The 13,349-nt window shown below is 45.9% G+C and overlaps 1 protein-coding gene across 1 annotated transcript in view; it reads left to right on the plus strand.

Moving 5' to 3' along the window:
- myh14 (myosin, heavy chain 14, non-muscle) overlaps window positions 1–13,349 on the plus strand; it is a 77,656-nt gene that overhangs the window by 45,911 nt on the left and 18,396 nt on the right. The window contains exons 27-39 of the mRNA XM_083639617.1: window positions 1,912–2,056; window positions 2,353–2,559; window positions 2,680–2,784; window positions 5,413–5,565; window positions 5,918–6,166; window positions 7,678–7,791; window positions 8,009–8,107; window positions 8,385–8,597; window positions 8,752–8,913; window positions 9,009–9,137; window positions 9,345–9,433; window positions 11,026–11,149; window positions 11,628–11,836. Coding sequence (XP_083495743.1) covers window positions 1,912–2,056; window positions 2,353–2,559; window positions 2,680–2,784; window positions 5,413–5,565; window positions 5,918–6,166; window positions 7,678–7,791; window positions 8,009–8,107; window positions 8,385–8,597; window positions 8,752–8,913; window positions 9,009–9,137; window positions 9,345–9,433; window positions 11,026–11,149; window positions 11,628–11,836 — 1,998 coding nt within the window. The remainder of the gene's footprint in view (window positions 1–1,911; window positions 2,057–2,352; window positions 2,560–2,679; window positions 2,785–5,412; window positions 5,566–5,917; window positions 6,167–7,677; window positions 7,792–8,008; window positions 8,108–8,384; window positions 8,598–8,751; window positions 8,914–9,008; window positions 9,138–9,344; window positions 9,434–11,025; window positions 11,150–11,627; window positions 11,837–13,349) is intronic.

Raw genomic sequence — 13,349 nt, forward strand, 5'->3', positions numbered from 1 at the left:
ATTTAATTGTTTGTATAGTTATATTTTGCTGAGATTTTTATTTATTTAGCATGCACACTTTGACAGTGTTGTTTCTGTTCAACCATCACACATCAATAAAGTAATAGACGTTGAAAATGTAATTGAGAAAGAGAGAATGGGCGAGGGAAAGTTTGTGGGTTGTGGGCATAGACTGTAAACAAATATGGATATGGAGGATATGGTGCAGCTCTTGAGAATGCTCGATCTCCAAAGCTCTTAAGTTTGGATGGTGAAATAGTGAGGGGAACAGTGAATGAGGATCGGAGGGTTCGGGTAGGCCGATGGGGGAGAAGGAGCTCAGTCAGATAAGGGGGGGCCAGGCTATGGAGGGCTTTGAAGGTGAGGAGGAGTAATTTGAAGTCAATGCGTTTCTTTCAATTTGGCTCAAACGTTGACTTGGACTCAAGGATGAACTAATCAGATTTTGGTGATCAAAGGACAAAGATTAAGGTCACTGTGACCTCATGAACGCCATTTTCAAGCTCGTTAACGCGATATCTCAAGAACGCCTAGATGGAATTTCTTCAAATTTACCTCAAACGTCCACTTGGACTCAAGGATGAACTGATTACATTTTGGTGGTCAAACTTCAAGGTTACTGTGACATCATGACCGCTCGTTTCAGGCTTGTTAACGTGATATCTCAGGAACGCCATGACGGAATTTCATCTAATTTGCCTCAAATGTCCACTTGGACTCAAGGATGAACTGATTACATTTTGGTGGTCAAAGGTCAAGGTCACTGTGACCTCATGATTCATGAATGCCATTTTCAAGCTCGGTAACGCCACATCTCAGTAACACCTTGACGGAATTTCTTCACATTTGCTCTGATCAGACATGGATGTCGACTGCTCACTTGTTGGTGGAGGCATATATCCGCAGTGTGGTCGTTCTAGTTTTTCTTTTCTTTTTTTTTGCCAGACAGAGCTGCAGCACTGTACAGGCAACCTCTCAATCATGGCCCAAACCAAAGTCTGCTTTATCATCTATTTTACTCTAAATGGGACCATAATTTGCTAAATGAACACAATGATGTATTGAAGACTTGAAACTAGCAATGGAGGCCATAAACTCATTAGGAACGTGTTTACTGAGGTAATAAATCAAGTGAGAAGTACGGTCATTTTCCCATATACTTCTATACAATCAGTCTTCTTTTTACAGCCATAGATTGTATAAACAGGTGAGTTATATAAAAAGATCACCCCTGTAGACTTGCTATGAAAATTTGCTATAGGGACCAAAACTGTTTTTTGAACCAGGCTGTAAACATCTTTATTTCTGATGTAAAGTTGGGCATTTTAATATGGGGGTCTATGGGGATTTACTCGCTTTTGGAGCCAGCATCTAGTGGCCATTCGAGGAACTGCAGTTTTTTGCACTTCTGTGTTGGCTTCATCTTTCAACCGCTTGTGTACATGCAGACCTCTACATGCCTGCATGAGAGAGTGAATGAAAACTCAAGAACTATTGTAAGCCTACTGCCCAGGTGGGGTATCTCGTCATAAGGGCCTTTCTCTCTGTGTGGAGTTTGCATGTTCTCCCCGTGCCCCCCCAGGGGGTTCCTCCGTATATAACCCCCCCACTAAAAACATGCAGAAGATCAGATCGTCATCGTCATCCGACCAGTGACGACAACATCCGAAGTTGGTCCCCGGGCGCTGTACGAGAAAGCGACCACTGCTCCTGGCCTGCCCCCCGGAGGAAAGGACATGCCTGGATGGGTTAAATGCAGAGGACACTTTTCACCGGCCACCGTCAGCATGAGTGTGTTGTGGCCGCATGCATGTATTGTGGTGTTCGTGTGACAATAAAAGACGGGCTTGTCCCGTTACGAGAGTTTTTTTTTTTTTTTAAGTATGTTGCCCTTCTCTCTGCTCTGCACAGGTCCCGTCGGGAGGCGGAGTTAAGTGACCTGCAGCGGTGTGTGGAGGAGGAGACTCGTCGGCACGAGACCCAGCTGTCAGAGCTCAGAATCAAACATAGCGCTGCCATAGACAGTCTCCAAGAGCAGCTGGACAACAGCAAGAGAGTGAGGAGAACACACAAACACAAATACACACAGATAAACACATTACAACAGCAAGAGAGTGAGGAGAACACACAAACACAAATACACACAGATAAACACAAATACACACAGATAAACACATGATACGTTTGGAACATTGCTTGAGGATGTTCAATCTAGCCTTGGGGACTGGCTACCTCTGATAGTATGTGCAGCTAGTAGGCACACACACACACACACACACACACACACACACACACACACACACACACGTTTCTTGTAGTCATGTGTTGTCCATTGTCCATGTCTGGTCTCAGGCGCGTCAGTCCCTGGAGAAGGCCAAAGCCGTGCTGGAGGAGGAGAGGTTGAACCTGAGCTCAGAGCTGAAGACCCTGCAGGGCGGCCGCATGGAGAGCGAGAGAGGCCGCAAGAGGGCCGAGAGCCAGCTGCAAGAGCTCAGCGCCCGCCTGGCTCAGGCTGATAGAGAGAGAGAGGAGAGAGAGGAGCGAGTGCACAAGCTACAGGTGATACAGAATGATCCTGAGCCTTTTCTTTACATTAAACTTCACAGAAGCCACTTCTAGTGGAGCCATTCAAGGGGATCTTCTTGTCATTTGTTGATTTGATTCCTCCCTTTCTTCCAGTGTGAGATTGAGTCTGTCTCCAGCAGCCTCTCCTCCTCTGATACCAAATCCCTCCGTCTCACTAAGGAGGTCAGCAGCCTGGAGAGCCAGCTGCATGATGCACAGGTACGTACGCACGCAAACACACACACGCACGCACACACACACACACACACGCACGCATACACACACGCACACACACACACACACACACACGCATACACACACACACGCACGCATACACACACACACACACACGCATACACACGCACGCATACACGCACACACACACACGCACACACACACGCACACATACACACACACGCACACACACACACACACGCACGCATACACACACGCACGCATACACACACACACGCACACACATGCATACACACGCACGCATACACGCACACACACACACACACACACACACACACACACGCACACTAGGGTTGTCATGATACCAATACCTGCCTAAGTATCTCGATGCCGATACTGAAACGATACCACGGCAAAACCAAAAACATCAGGAAAAATTGCGGAATTTAATCATAATAATACTAATAATATATTAAATGTTTCAGTTTGATATCATTGTCATTTTTAAATCTAATTGACACAATTTTGAATTTGACTAAATAGAAAAGGAGAAATGTGCTCAGTAGAGTGCAGAACTCTGCCAGGGTGTATTGATTAATTTCATTTTGTGTTGCACATCAACTGTAGTGTGTAGTGTGCTCAGTGCTGTATGTGTAGTGTGTAGTGTGCTCAGTGCTGTATGTGTAGTGTGTAGTGTGTAGTGTGCTCAGTGCTGTATGTGTAGTGTGCTCAGTGCTGTATGTGTAGTGTGCTCAGTGCTGTATGTGTAGTGTGTAGTGTGCTCAGTGCTGTATGTGTAGTGTGCTCAGTGCTGTATGTGTAGTGTGCTCAGTGCTGTATGTGTAGTGTGTAGTGTGCTCAGTGCTGTATGTGTAGTGTGCTCAGTGCTGTATGTGTAGTGTGTAGTGTGCTCAGTGCTGTATGTGTAGTGTGCTCAGTGCTGTATGTGTAGTGTGCTCAGTGCTGTATGTGTAGTGTGTAGTGTGCTCAGTGCTGTATGTGTAGTGTGTAGTGTGCTCAGTGCTGTATGTGTAGTGTGCTCAGTGCTGTATGTGGGCTAATAATCCTGGCCTTGAGCTTCATCAACATTAAGTGCCAGATTTACAGTTCATGTCATTTATGTTTATTATTTGCATGCACAATAAATAGGCTATTGAAATATAGGCTATATGTGGCAGTGGTTTATTGTGTGGTGTAATACAATGAATTACTATAACATTAATACGGTAGTTGGATTATCGTAAATATTAGTATGGGGGACATCGGATTGCTGCATGCCATGTAAGGGCTTTAATGACTATGTCTATGGCCTTGATTTAATTATTTAGTACATATTTGAGTCAGGGCCATGGTGTTATTGGGGCTTTTGCATTCAGTTTATGATCTCTTTGATTGATAGTTACGTTATATACACCGTCGTGACTGTTCATCCTGTCTGTGGTGACTAGCCTACTAGGCAATACATACCCATTGCCTTAATTGCCTCATCAAAACTCGATGGTGAAACAAGTTAGCTTGTCACACAATAAATCACACTTGTTTGACTTAAGAGGGCATGTATGTACTGTATCCTTCACATTCACTAACCTGTCAGTCTGTGAACTGAAAACAAGTTGGGATGCCTGTTGGGGAGAAATAGCCTGGTTCGATGTTGAATCCGTTCACCTGCGTACTTCCACATTTTGCTTCGTGCATCTGCTTTGGACGGTTTGCAAGACTGCTTGTACTCTCGGGTCAGGGCTGCTGACTGAGGAGTGAAATATGAGCGGTGAGCTGACCTGAGACAGAGAGAGGGGAGGGGCGAACTCTGCAGGCTGAGGCTCACACACACAGACAGAGAGCAGCTGCTGAGCCTGCGGCTGCACACAGGTCTCCTCCGCTAACAAACACCACGGTCGCACACTGACGCAACCCATGACATTTTTTAAAGTATCGGTACAAAATTAACGTGGTATAGTACCGTTTCTAACGACAGGGTATCGCGGTACCATTGTAGTACCGGTATACCGTGCATCCCCACGCACACACAAGCACGCATGCACACACGCACCACGGGTGGGTTAGGGGTGTTGTTAGGTCCTAGCTAATTGTGTTATAGCCCCCATTTTGGAGGACAAGAAACTTGAGGCAGCAGCCAGAATATTAAAATACTGCAAAACGTTGGTGACAGTTTTGCAAAAAATTCAGAAAGCAACGTTTACACTACTGCAATTCCTAGTTACAGTTATATTTGAAATAGTGGAACCATAGATTCTTGCACAACTACATGCCTACATACTGTATGCCATCTGTCAAGCTCCCTGTTGCTGCAGACAGCTTAACTAAACTGCTGCTTTCATGTCATATGGGGAAATTAGTAGTTTCAAAAAAAACTGTGTGCACCGCACCTCTGTTTTCAGGTTGTAAATACTAGTTGAAAACACTTTTCACCTCACCTTTTAGGTTATAAATACTACTTGAAAATACCGCTTTCAGGGGGTAAATACTGCTTGCCTGCTGACCCCCTGCCGGAGTTATGTCAGTGTCTCCTGTCAAAGCCCCTGATTTTCCAAAATTGAAAGAATTGGCACAAACCCTGACACAAACACTCACACACTGAGAGACTTTCACCAACCTTTGGTTGACATTTCCTCTTTTCATCCCCTCTGTCAGCAAATGCTGCAGGAGGAGACTCGTCAGAAGTTGGCTCTTGGCTCCCGGGTGCGAGCGCTGGAGGAGGAGAGGAATGGACTGATGGAAAGAGTAGAGGAGGAAGAGGAGAGAGTCAAGGAGCTGACTCGGCAGATCCAGACTCACACCCAGCAGGTACACAGTTATTACATGACATTACATTACATTACGTCATTTAGCAGACGCTTTTATCCAAAGCGACTTACAATATCACATTTTGTCAACAGTTATGTCCAACTCTGCAACGCTTGCTTCATCTGATCTAGATAGATATGTCTTTAATTCTCTATTGTCCCCATAGTGGGGATTTGTTTTCACAGCCTGAACACAAAACAGGAAAGAAGCATCTTTCCCCAGTAAAACAAAAAAACAATGACAATATGTAAACAAGAACAAAAATGTCAAAGCAGTGGTTTATGGTTCTTGTTTTGTGAAGGGTCATTGAGTGTATCCATGACATTGACAAGCCTTTCCCCTGCCTCTGTAGCTGGCTGAACTGCGTAAGCAGTCAGAGGAGGTGAACACTGCGGTGGAGACCGGCGAGGAGACGCGCAGGAAACTGCAGAGAGAGCTGGACAGCGCCACCCAGAGGGAGAGACAGAGGGAGGAGGAGAAAGAGAGAGTGGAGAGGCAGCGGGAAAGGCTCAGGGAGGAGATAGAGGACATGACACTGGCCCTGCAGAGAGAGAGGCAGAACTGCACCGCGCTGGAGAAGAGACAGAAGAAGTTTGACCAGGTTAGTGGCAGATTGAAGGTTAGAAAGCCAACCTTATGACCGGAATGTGTTGTCCTGGCAGGGTTCCTATGCCGGTCTGGGAATGTATGGAAGATGTTCTGGTTCAGGTCTTATACACACATAATTATAGTTCTATATTTTATGTTGTTGTAGACCCACTTTAAGCCCACAGTTTTTGTGTTTGAAAAAGAATGCTCAGATAGAGAGGGATGGTCTTATTACCCAGCCGTCAGCATGCATTATGTCAAATACAGACCAAAATCAAATCCAGTCAAGAACAGACGGTCTGCCTGGAAAGATATGGAATTTTAAAATGGAAACCATGTCAGAGCCCTGCCAATCATCTTACATATTCTGATATTTGTCGCAATCTTCATCTCTATACAGTGATCTGACCTAGTTAGCAGCAGGGGCAAGATGTCTATCTGCATAAATCATATTGAACACCAGACAACTTTTTTTTCCCCTTTCTTTTTTTGGTCATTTAAGTTTTTATAGTTTTTAACAAAACTTTACATACAACCACAGATGATATAGATGTGATACAAGAAAATCACAGTCAACCAAGAAAAAAGAAAGAAAGGAAAGAATAAGTATATATATATATACTGTGTGTATATATATATATATATATATATATATATATATATATATATATATATATATATAAAACGGCTCTCTCAAATCAAGCAATCTGATTGGTTCACAGCCATTGTATAAATCCAATAACCGAGTCCAATAACCCATGGCCATGGGTTATTGGACTCGGTTATTGGTTGCCATGGCAACTCTCTTACTAAAAGCCTTTGGTTTAAAAAAAAACAAATGGCGGAGACAGCTGTCAGATCCTTGTGAATCGATCTTCGCTTATAACTTTACTAATACTTCGCAGAAAATGATGTTTTGTACAAGAATAGATGCGGGCTAATGTCTTCTTTGCAAAAGAAAGGCTGTTAACCCCGCATTTAACCCCGCATTTAACCCCGTAACGTTAGTTGGTGTCGGGCTTTGCAGAAAGCACTCAGCTTCTCAGCAAGCGCTGAGAATGCAACGCTGCGCTCGAGCTGCCTGTCGGGGTTTCCAGAAAGCTCTCAGCTTCTCAGCAAGCGCCAGGATTGGCCAATGTCAACTTCAGTCTCCAGAACGATCCAATCAAATCACCCGCACGTTCTTGCGGTCCCGCCTTACAGTAGTGTTTCAACTGACTCTATCAGAATGACATGCCAGTCGGAGTCGGACTTATAGTATTATTATTATTATTATATTATCATACTTGGAAACCGTTTTATAAAAGCAATATAGCACTCGAGCTGCGTGTGTTGTGGCATATATCCCCCTGCTCAGCAGTTATCCCAGTCGGCCTGCGGCCTCGTGGGATAACAGCTGATCAGGGGGATATATTTGACACAACACACTGGCTCTCATGCTATATTGCTTAAATATAAATAATATAAAAAAGGCCACCGTTCCTAAAATGTCCTCTGCCTGACCCCTGACCCTTCGCCCCTCAGTGTCTGGCGGAGGAGAAAGCGGTGAGCGCTCGTCTGGCAGAAGAGAGGGACCGAGCCGAAGCAGACAGCCGAGAGAAGGAGACGCGCTCTCTGGCACTGGCCCGAGCCCTGCAGGTAAACTGTGGCAGCATTTACTCTAAAGAACTGTCAGTCATGTTTCACTGTAAGCTGTTTGGTAACACGGTATCTAGTTTCAATATTTAATCAACTAGCTAATCTGACAGTGGTGATAAGATAAAGCTGTTATCGTGGTTCTTGAGTGTGTGTTCCTACAGTGTCAGTTCTGGGCATGTATGATAACAATGGTGTGATTGTGTGTGTCTGTGTGTAGGAGGCCCAGGACCAGAGGGAGGAGCTAGAGAGGGCCAACAAGCAGCTCCGTCTGGAAATGGAACAGCTGGTCAACCAGCAGGACGATGTTGGCAAGAACGTAAGAATCTGTTTGTCGTTTTCACCCTCTGTGTCTCCTCCCGTGTCAGGTCCATGAGCTGTTATTTCTCCTCTCCTCCCGTGTCAGGTCCATGAGCTGTTATTTCTCCTCTCCTCCCGTGTCAGGTCCATGAGCTGTTATTTCTCCTCTCCTCCCGTGTCAGGTCCATGAGCTGTTATTTCTCCTCTCCTCCCGTGTCAGGTCCATGAGCTGTTATTTCTCCTCTCCTCCCGTGTCAGGTCCATGAGCTGTTATTTCTCCTCTCCTCCCGTGTCAGGTCCACGAGCTGGAGCGCTCCCGCAGGGCGCTGGAGACGGAGGCCCAGAACCTGCGGGTTCAGACCCAGGAGCTGGAGGAGGAGCTGACAGAGGCAGAAACCTCACGGCTGAGGCTGGAGGTCACCCTGCAGGCCCTCAAGGCTCAGGTGGAGAGGGAGATCAGCACCAACGAGGAGAAGGGCGAGGAGAAGAGAAGGGCCCTCAGCAAACAGGTAGAGGGGGGAGGGACAAAGAAAGGTTGCTGTTCAGTTTCAGCCCTCTCACCCAAAACACCTCTAAATGTCCTCCTGTCCTCTCTCCTATCCTCTCTCCTAATGTCCTCCTGTCCTCTCTCATAATGTCTTCCTGTCCTCTCTCCTGTCCCAGGTGAGGGAGTTGGAGAGCCAGCTGGAGGAGGAGAGGAGTCAGCGCTCTCAGGCTGTGTCTGTGAAGAAGCAGCTGGAGGCAGAGCTGCAGGAGGCAGAGGCCCAGGTGGAGGCAGCCACCCGCGGCAGAGAGGAGGGCATGAAGCAGCTACGCAGGCTGCAGGTACAGTCAAACACCCAGCCCTGCCCACCTCTCCCCAGGGACTTTCTGCACTTGGCGACATGCCGCATGCTGATCAGTGTTTTGATGCGTCTCAGGCTCAGATGAAGGAAGTTCTCCGCGAGCTGGATGAGTCCAGGCTGGCTCGGGACGAGGTGGTCGCCCAGTCCAAAGACAGCGAGAAGCGCCTGCAAACCCTGGAGGCCGAACTCTTGCAGCTCACTGAGGTGTGTGTGTGTGTGTGTGTGCGTGCGTGCGTGCGTGCGTGTGTGAACTGAAACCCAAAAGAAGTAATGTGCTTTTTTTTTTCAATATTTGATTTCATGGTTTTTCAGAACATGAGAAACAAAAACAAAGAAGTAATGTGCTTAACATGGGTATTAGTGTTAATGAGTTTGAATACCTGACTGGTTCATTCTTCCCTCTCTGTGTAGGAGCTGTCTGTGTCTGACAGGCAGAGGAGACAGGCCCAGCAGGAGAGAGATGAGATGGCCGACGAGATGGTCAACAGCACCGCTGGAAAGTTAGTATCACTTTACTAATGACATACTATGTGTCAGGTGGTGTGTGTGTGTGTGTGTGTGTGTGTGTGTGTGTGTGTGTGTGTGTGTGTGTGTGTGTGTGTGTGTGTCCCGAGGTCACCTCATGAGGGCGCAACAACAAAGACAACGGCAACACTGGACTGAGTTAAAACTCCAAGGGAAACTGCAGATCACTCTGTTTCTCATGCAGTGTTTAAAAGTGTCGCTCTAGATGAGAGCATTATCATCTTCACTCTAAAATCAAGACTGCAGGTTTTACCAACCAAGCTCAATCTTTCCATCTGTCTTCCTGACAGTCATGCTCCTCACTGTATACATCATGGTCATGAACAGATCACTGAAACCATGGCTCACATCTTAAATGGTTGCCATGCATACAAAGGGCTTTACATATGTATGCATGACAGATTAGTGGATCTGATATCAAAAGATATCTCTTCTATTTTCAGGTCTTCAATATCGCTTTTTAAACATTCTATTGTGAAGCCGAGCATGCTCAGTCTGTGTAGTGACGATTCAGATGTGTTCTCGAATATTCCAGCTAACACTCCTGATGTTGTTGTTGTCAATGAAAATCGTAGAGGTGTTTGTTCTAGAGGTTGGCTGTACCTTTGCCCACAACATACCAACAGCTAGAACAGACCATTTCACAGCTGGGCTACAGTTGTACACTTCTAGTTTTCATATTTGATAGCTTAGGTCATGTCTAGGGATGTCAATTTTCGGTTAATTTCACTTTCGATTAACCGACGCTAATAATCGATTAACCTATCGGTTAATTCATAATTTTTTAATATTAAAAAAAAAAAAAAAAAAAAAAATTTTTTTTTTGTCTATTTACTCAATGAACTCATGCCCAAACAAGGCGTGTCTATTTAGATGCTGAAATGTTAATGCTTTTTGTGTTAGAATTTCTAACACAAAAAGCATTAACAAGCATTAACAAAAAGCATCAACATTTCAACACAAATTCTTTTTGTGTTAGAATTTCTAACACAAAAAGCATTAACATTTCAGCATCTAAATAGACACGCCTTGTTTGGGCATGAGCTCATTGAGTAAATAGACCAAAAAAAAAAAAAAAAAAAAAAAAAAAAAAAAAAATATTTTTTTTATTTTTTATATTAACTGATAGACCGACAGCAATAACCGAACAACGACGTTAGCGACGGTTAATCGATTAACGGTTAACCGTTGACATCCCTAGTCATGTCCATAAGCTGGTTGTGAGAGGCCTTCAGATGACTGGTCTCCCAAAGAGAAGGGCCAAGCAGTTAGCGAGATATTGTTCAATATCTACTATTATCAGCAGCCGCTCAATATGGAGGAGGCGCTGCTTTTTGTACCCATGAAGTGGATACTGACTGCTATCTTGCATTACAGTATAACTGTATATATCAACCTGCCATGTTATCATCCTGTGTGTTTCTTATGTGTATGCATTATTGTGTTTGCCGTCTGGGCACTCATGTAACTGACTGACTCCCAGCATTTGACTGCACTATTACTGTTTATGTCCTTTGCATACTTGTATTTATGTGGACATAAATAAATATTTCAAATCTGCGTGCAGGACAGCACTGTGTGAAGAGAAGAGGAGGTTAGAGTCTCGGGTCACTCAGCTGGAAGAGGAGCTGGAAGAAGAGCAAAGTAACTCTGAACTACTGGCAGAAAGACAAAGGAAGATGACTCTACAGGTAGATAATGTACACACATACTGTACACACACAGACCCCTCACTACACAAGTGATTCTCAACCTTTTTTATAAGGAGCCCTATAGTCCACATTAAGGCCACAGAACGCCATTTGATTAGATTTTGTCTCTCACATGCAAATCTGAGAATATTTTATTGTTAGATATGATTTTGTCCAGAATTCCATGACTATCTGTATTGTAGGTAGAGAGATAACAGTGAAGCTATGACCAAAATAGTGTTTCTTTTACATGCTCTATTTGTGTTAACTTCCTGTCAGGGAAATAATGCTGAAGTTTAACAATTCATCAGATGATGAATTGCAGCGGTTTCCAGGGGGTCCCCAGGAACCCCGCAAGGACCCCTGGTAGTCCCTGGACCCCCACTTCTGCATGCACGGTTTACATACTGTTACATCCACACACACACATACAGTAAGCGCACACATTTTCACTGCTGGCGTTCTGCCTCCCGTCCAGGTGGAGACCCTGACCGTTCAGGTGCAGGGAGAGAGGACTCTGACCCAGAAGGCGGAGGCTGCCCGGGAGCAGCTGGAGAGGCAGAACAAGGAGCTGAAGAGCCGGCTGGGGGAGCTGGAGGGAGCCGTCAGGGGCAAACACCGGCTCAGCGTCGCCGCACTGGAGGCCAAGATAGACTCCATGGAGGAGCAGCTGGAGGAGGAGAGACAGTGAGGGGCACATACACACCTAAATACAGGCACACATAAGATAGACTCCATGGAGGAGCAGCTGGAGGAGGAGAGACAGTGAGGGGCACATACACACCTAAATACAGGCACACATAAGATAGACTCCATGGAGGAGCAGCTGGAGGAGGAGAGACAGTGAGGGGCACATACACACCTAAATACAGGCACACATAAGATAGACTCCATGGAGGAGCAGCTGGAGGAGGAGAGACAGTGAGGGGCACATACACACATAAATACAAGCACACATAAGATAGACTCCATGGAGGAGCAGCTGGAGGAGGAGAGACAGTGAGGGGCACATACACACCTAAATACAGGCACACATAAGATAGACTCCATGGAGGAGCAGCTGGAGGAGGAGAGACAGTGAGGGGCACATACACACCTAAATACAGGCACACATAAGATAGACTCCATGGAGGAGCAGCTGGAGGAGGAGAGACAGTGAGGGGCACATACACACCTAAATACAGGCACACATAAGATAGACTCCATGGAGGAGCAGCTGGAGGAGGAGAGACAGTGAGGGGCACATACACACCTAAATACAGGCACACATAAGATAGACTCCATGGAGGAGCAGGTGGAGGAGGAGAGACAGTGAGGGGCACATACACACTTAAATACAGGCACACATAAGATAGACTCCATGGAGGAGCAGGTGGAGGAGGAGAGACAGTGAGGGGCACATACACACCTAAATACAGGCACACATAAGATAGACTCCATGGAGGAGCAGGTGGAGGAGGAGAGACAGTGAGGGGCACATACACACCTAAATACAGGCACACATAAGATAGACTCCATGGAGGAGCAGCTGGAGGAGGAGAGACAGTGAGGGGCACATACACACCTAAATACAGGCACACATAAGATAGACTCCATGGAGGAGCAGGTGGAGGAGGAGAGACAGTGAGGGGCACATACACACCTAAATACAGGCACACATAAGATAGACTCCATGGAGGAGCAGCTGGAGGAGGAGAGACAGTGAGGGGCACATACACACCTAAATACAGGCACACATAAGATAGACTCCATGGAGGAGCAGCTGGAGGAGGAGAGACAGTGAGGGGCACATACACACCTAAATACAGGCACACATAATATAGACTCCATGGAGGAGCAGCTGGAGGAGGAGAGACAGTGAGGGGCACATAAACACCTAAATACAGGCACACATAAGATACAGTAGACTCCATGGAGGAGCAGCTGGAGGAGGAGAGACAGTGAGGGGCACATACACACCTAAATACAGGCACACATAAGATAGACTCCATGGAGGAGCAGGTGGAGGAGGAGAGACAGTGAGGGGCACATACACACCTAAATACAGGCACACATAAGATAGACTCCATGGAGGAGCAGGTGGAGGAGGAGAGACAGTGAGGGGCACATACACACCTAAATACAGGCACACATAAGATAGACTCCATGGAGGAGCAGCTGGAGGAGGAGAGACAGTGAGGGGCACATACACACCTAAATA

The sequence above is a fragment of the Poromitra crassiceps genome (assembly GCF_964638095.1).
Source record: "Poromitra crassiceps genome assembly, chromosome: 1".
In the NCBI taxonomy this organism is placed as follows: domain Eukaryota; kingdom Metazoa; phylum Chordata; class Actinopteri; order Beryciformes; family Melamphaidae; genus Poromitra; species Poromitra crassiceps.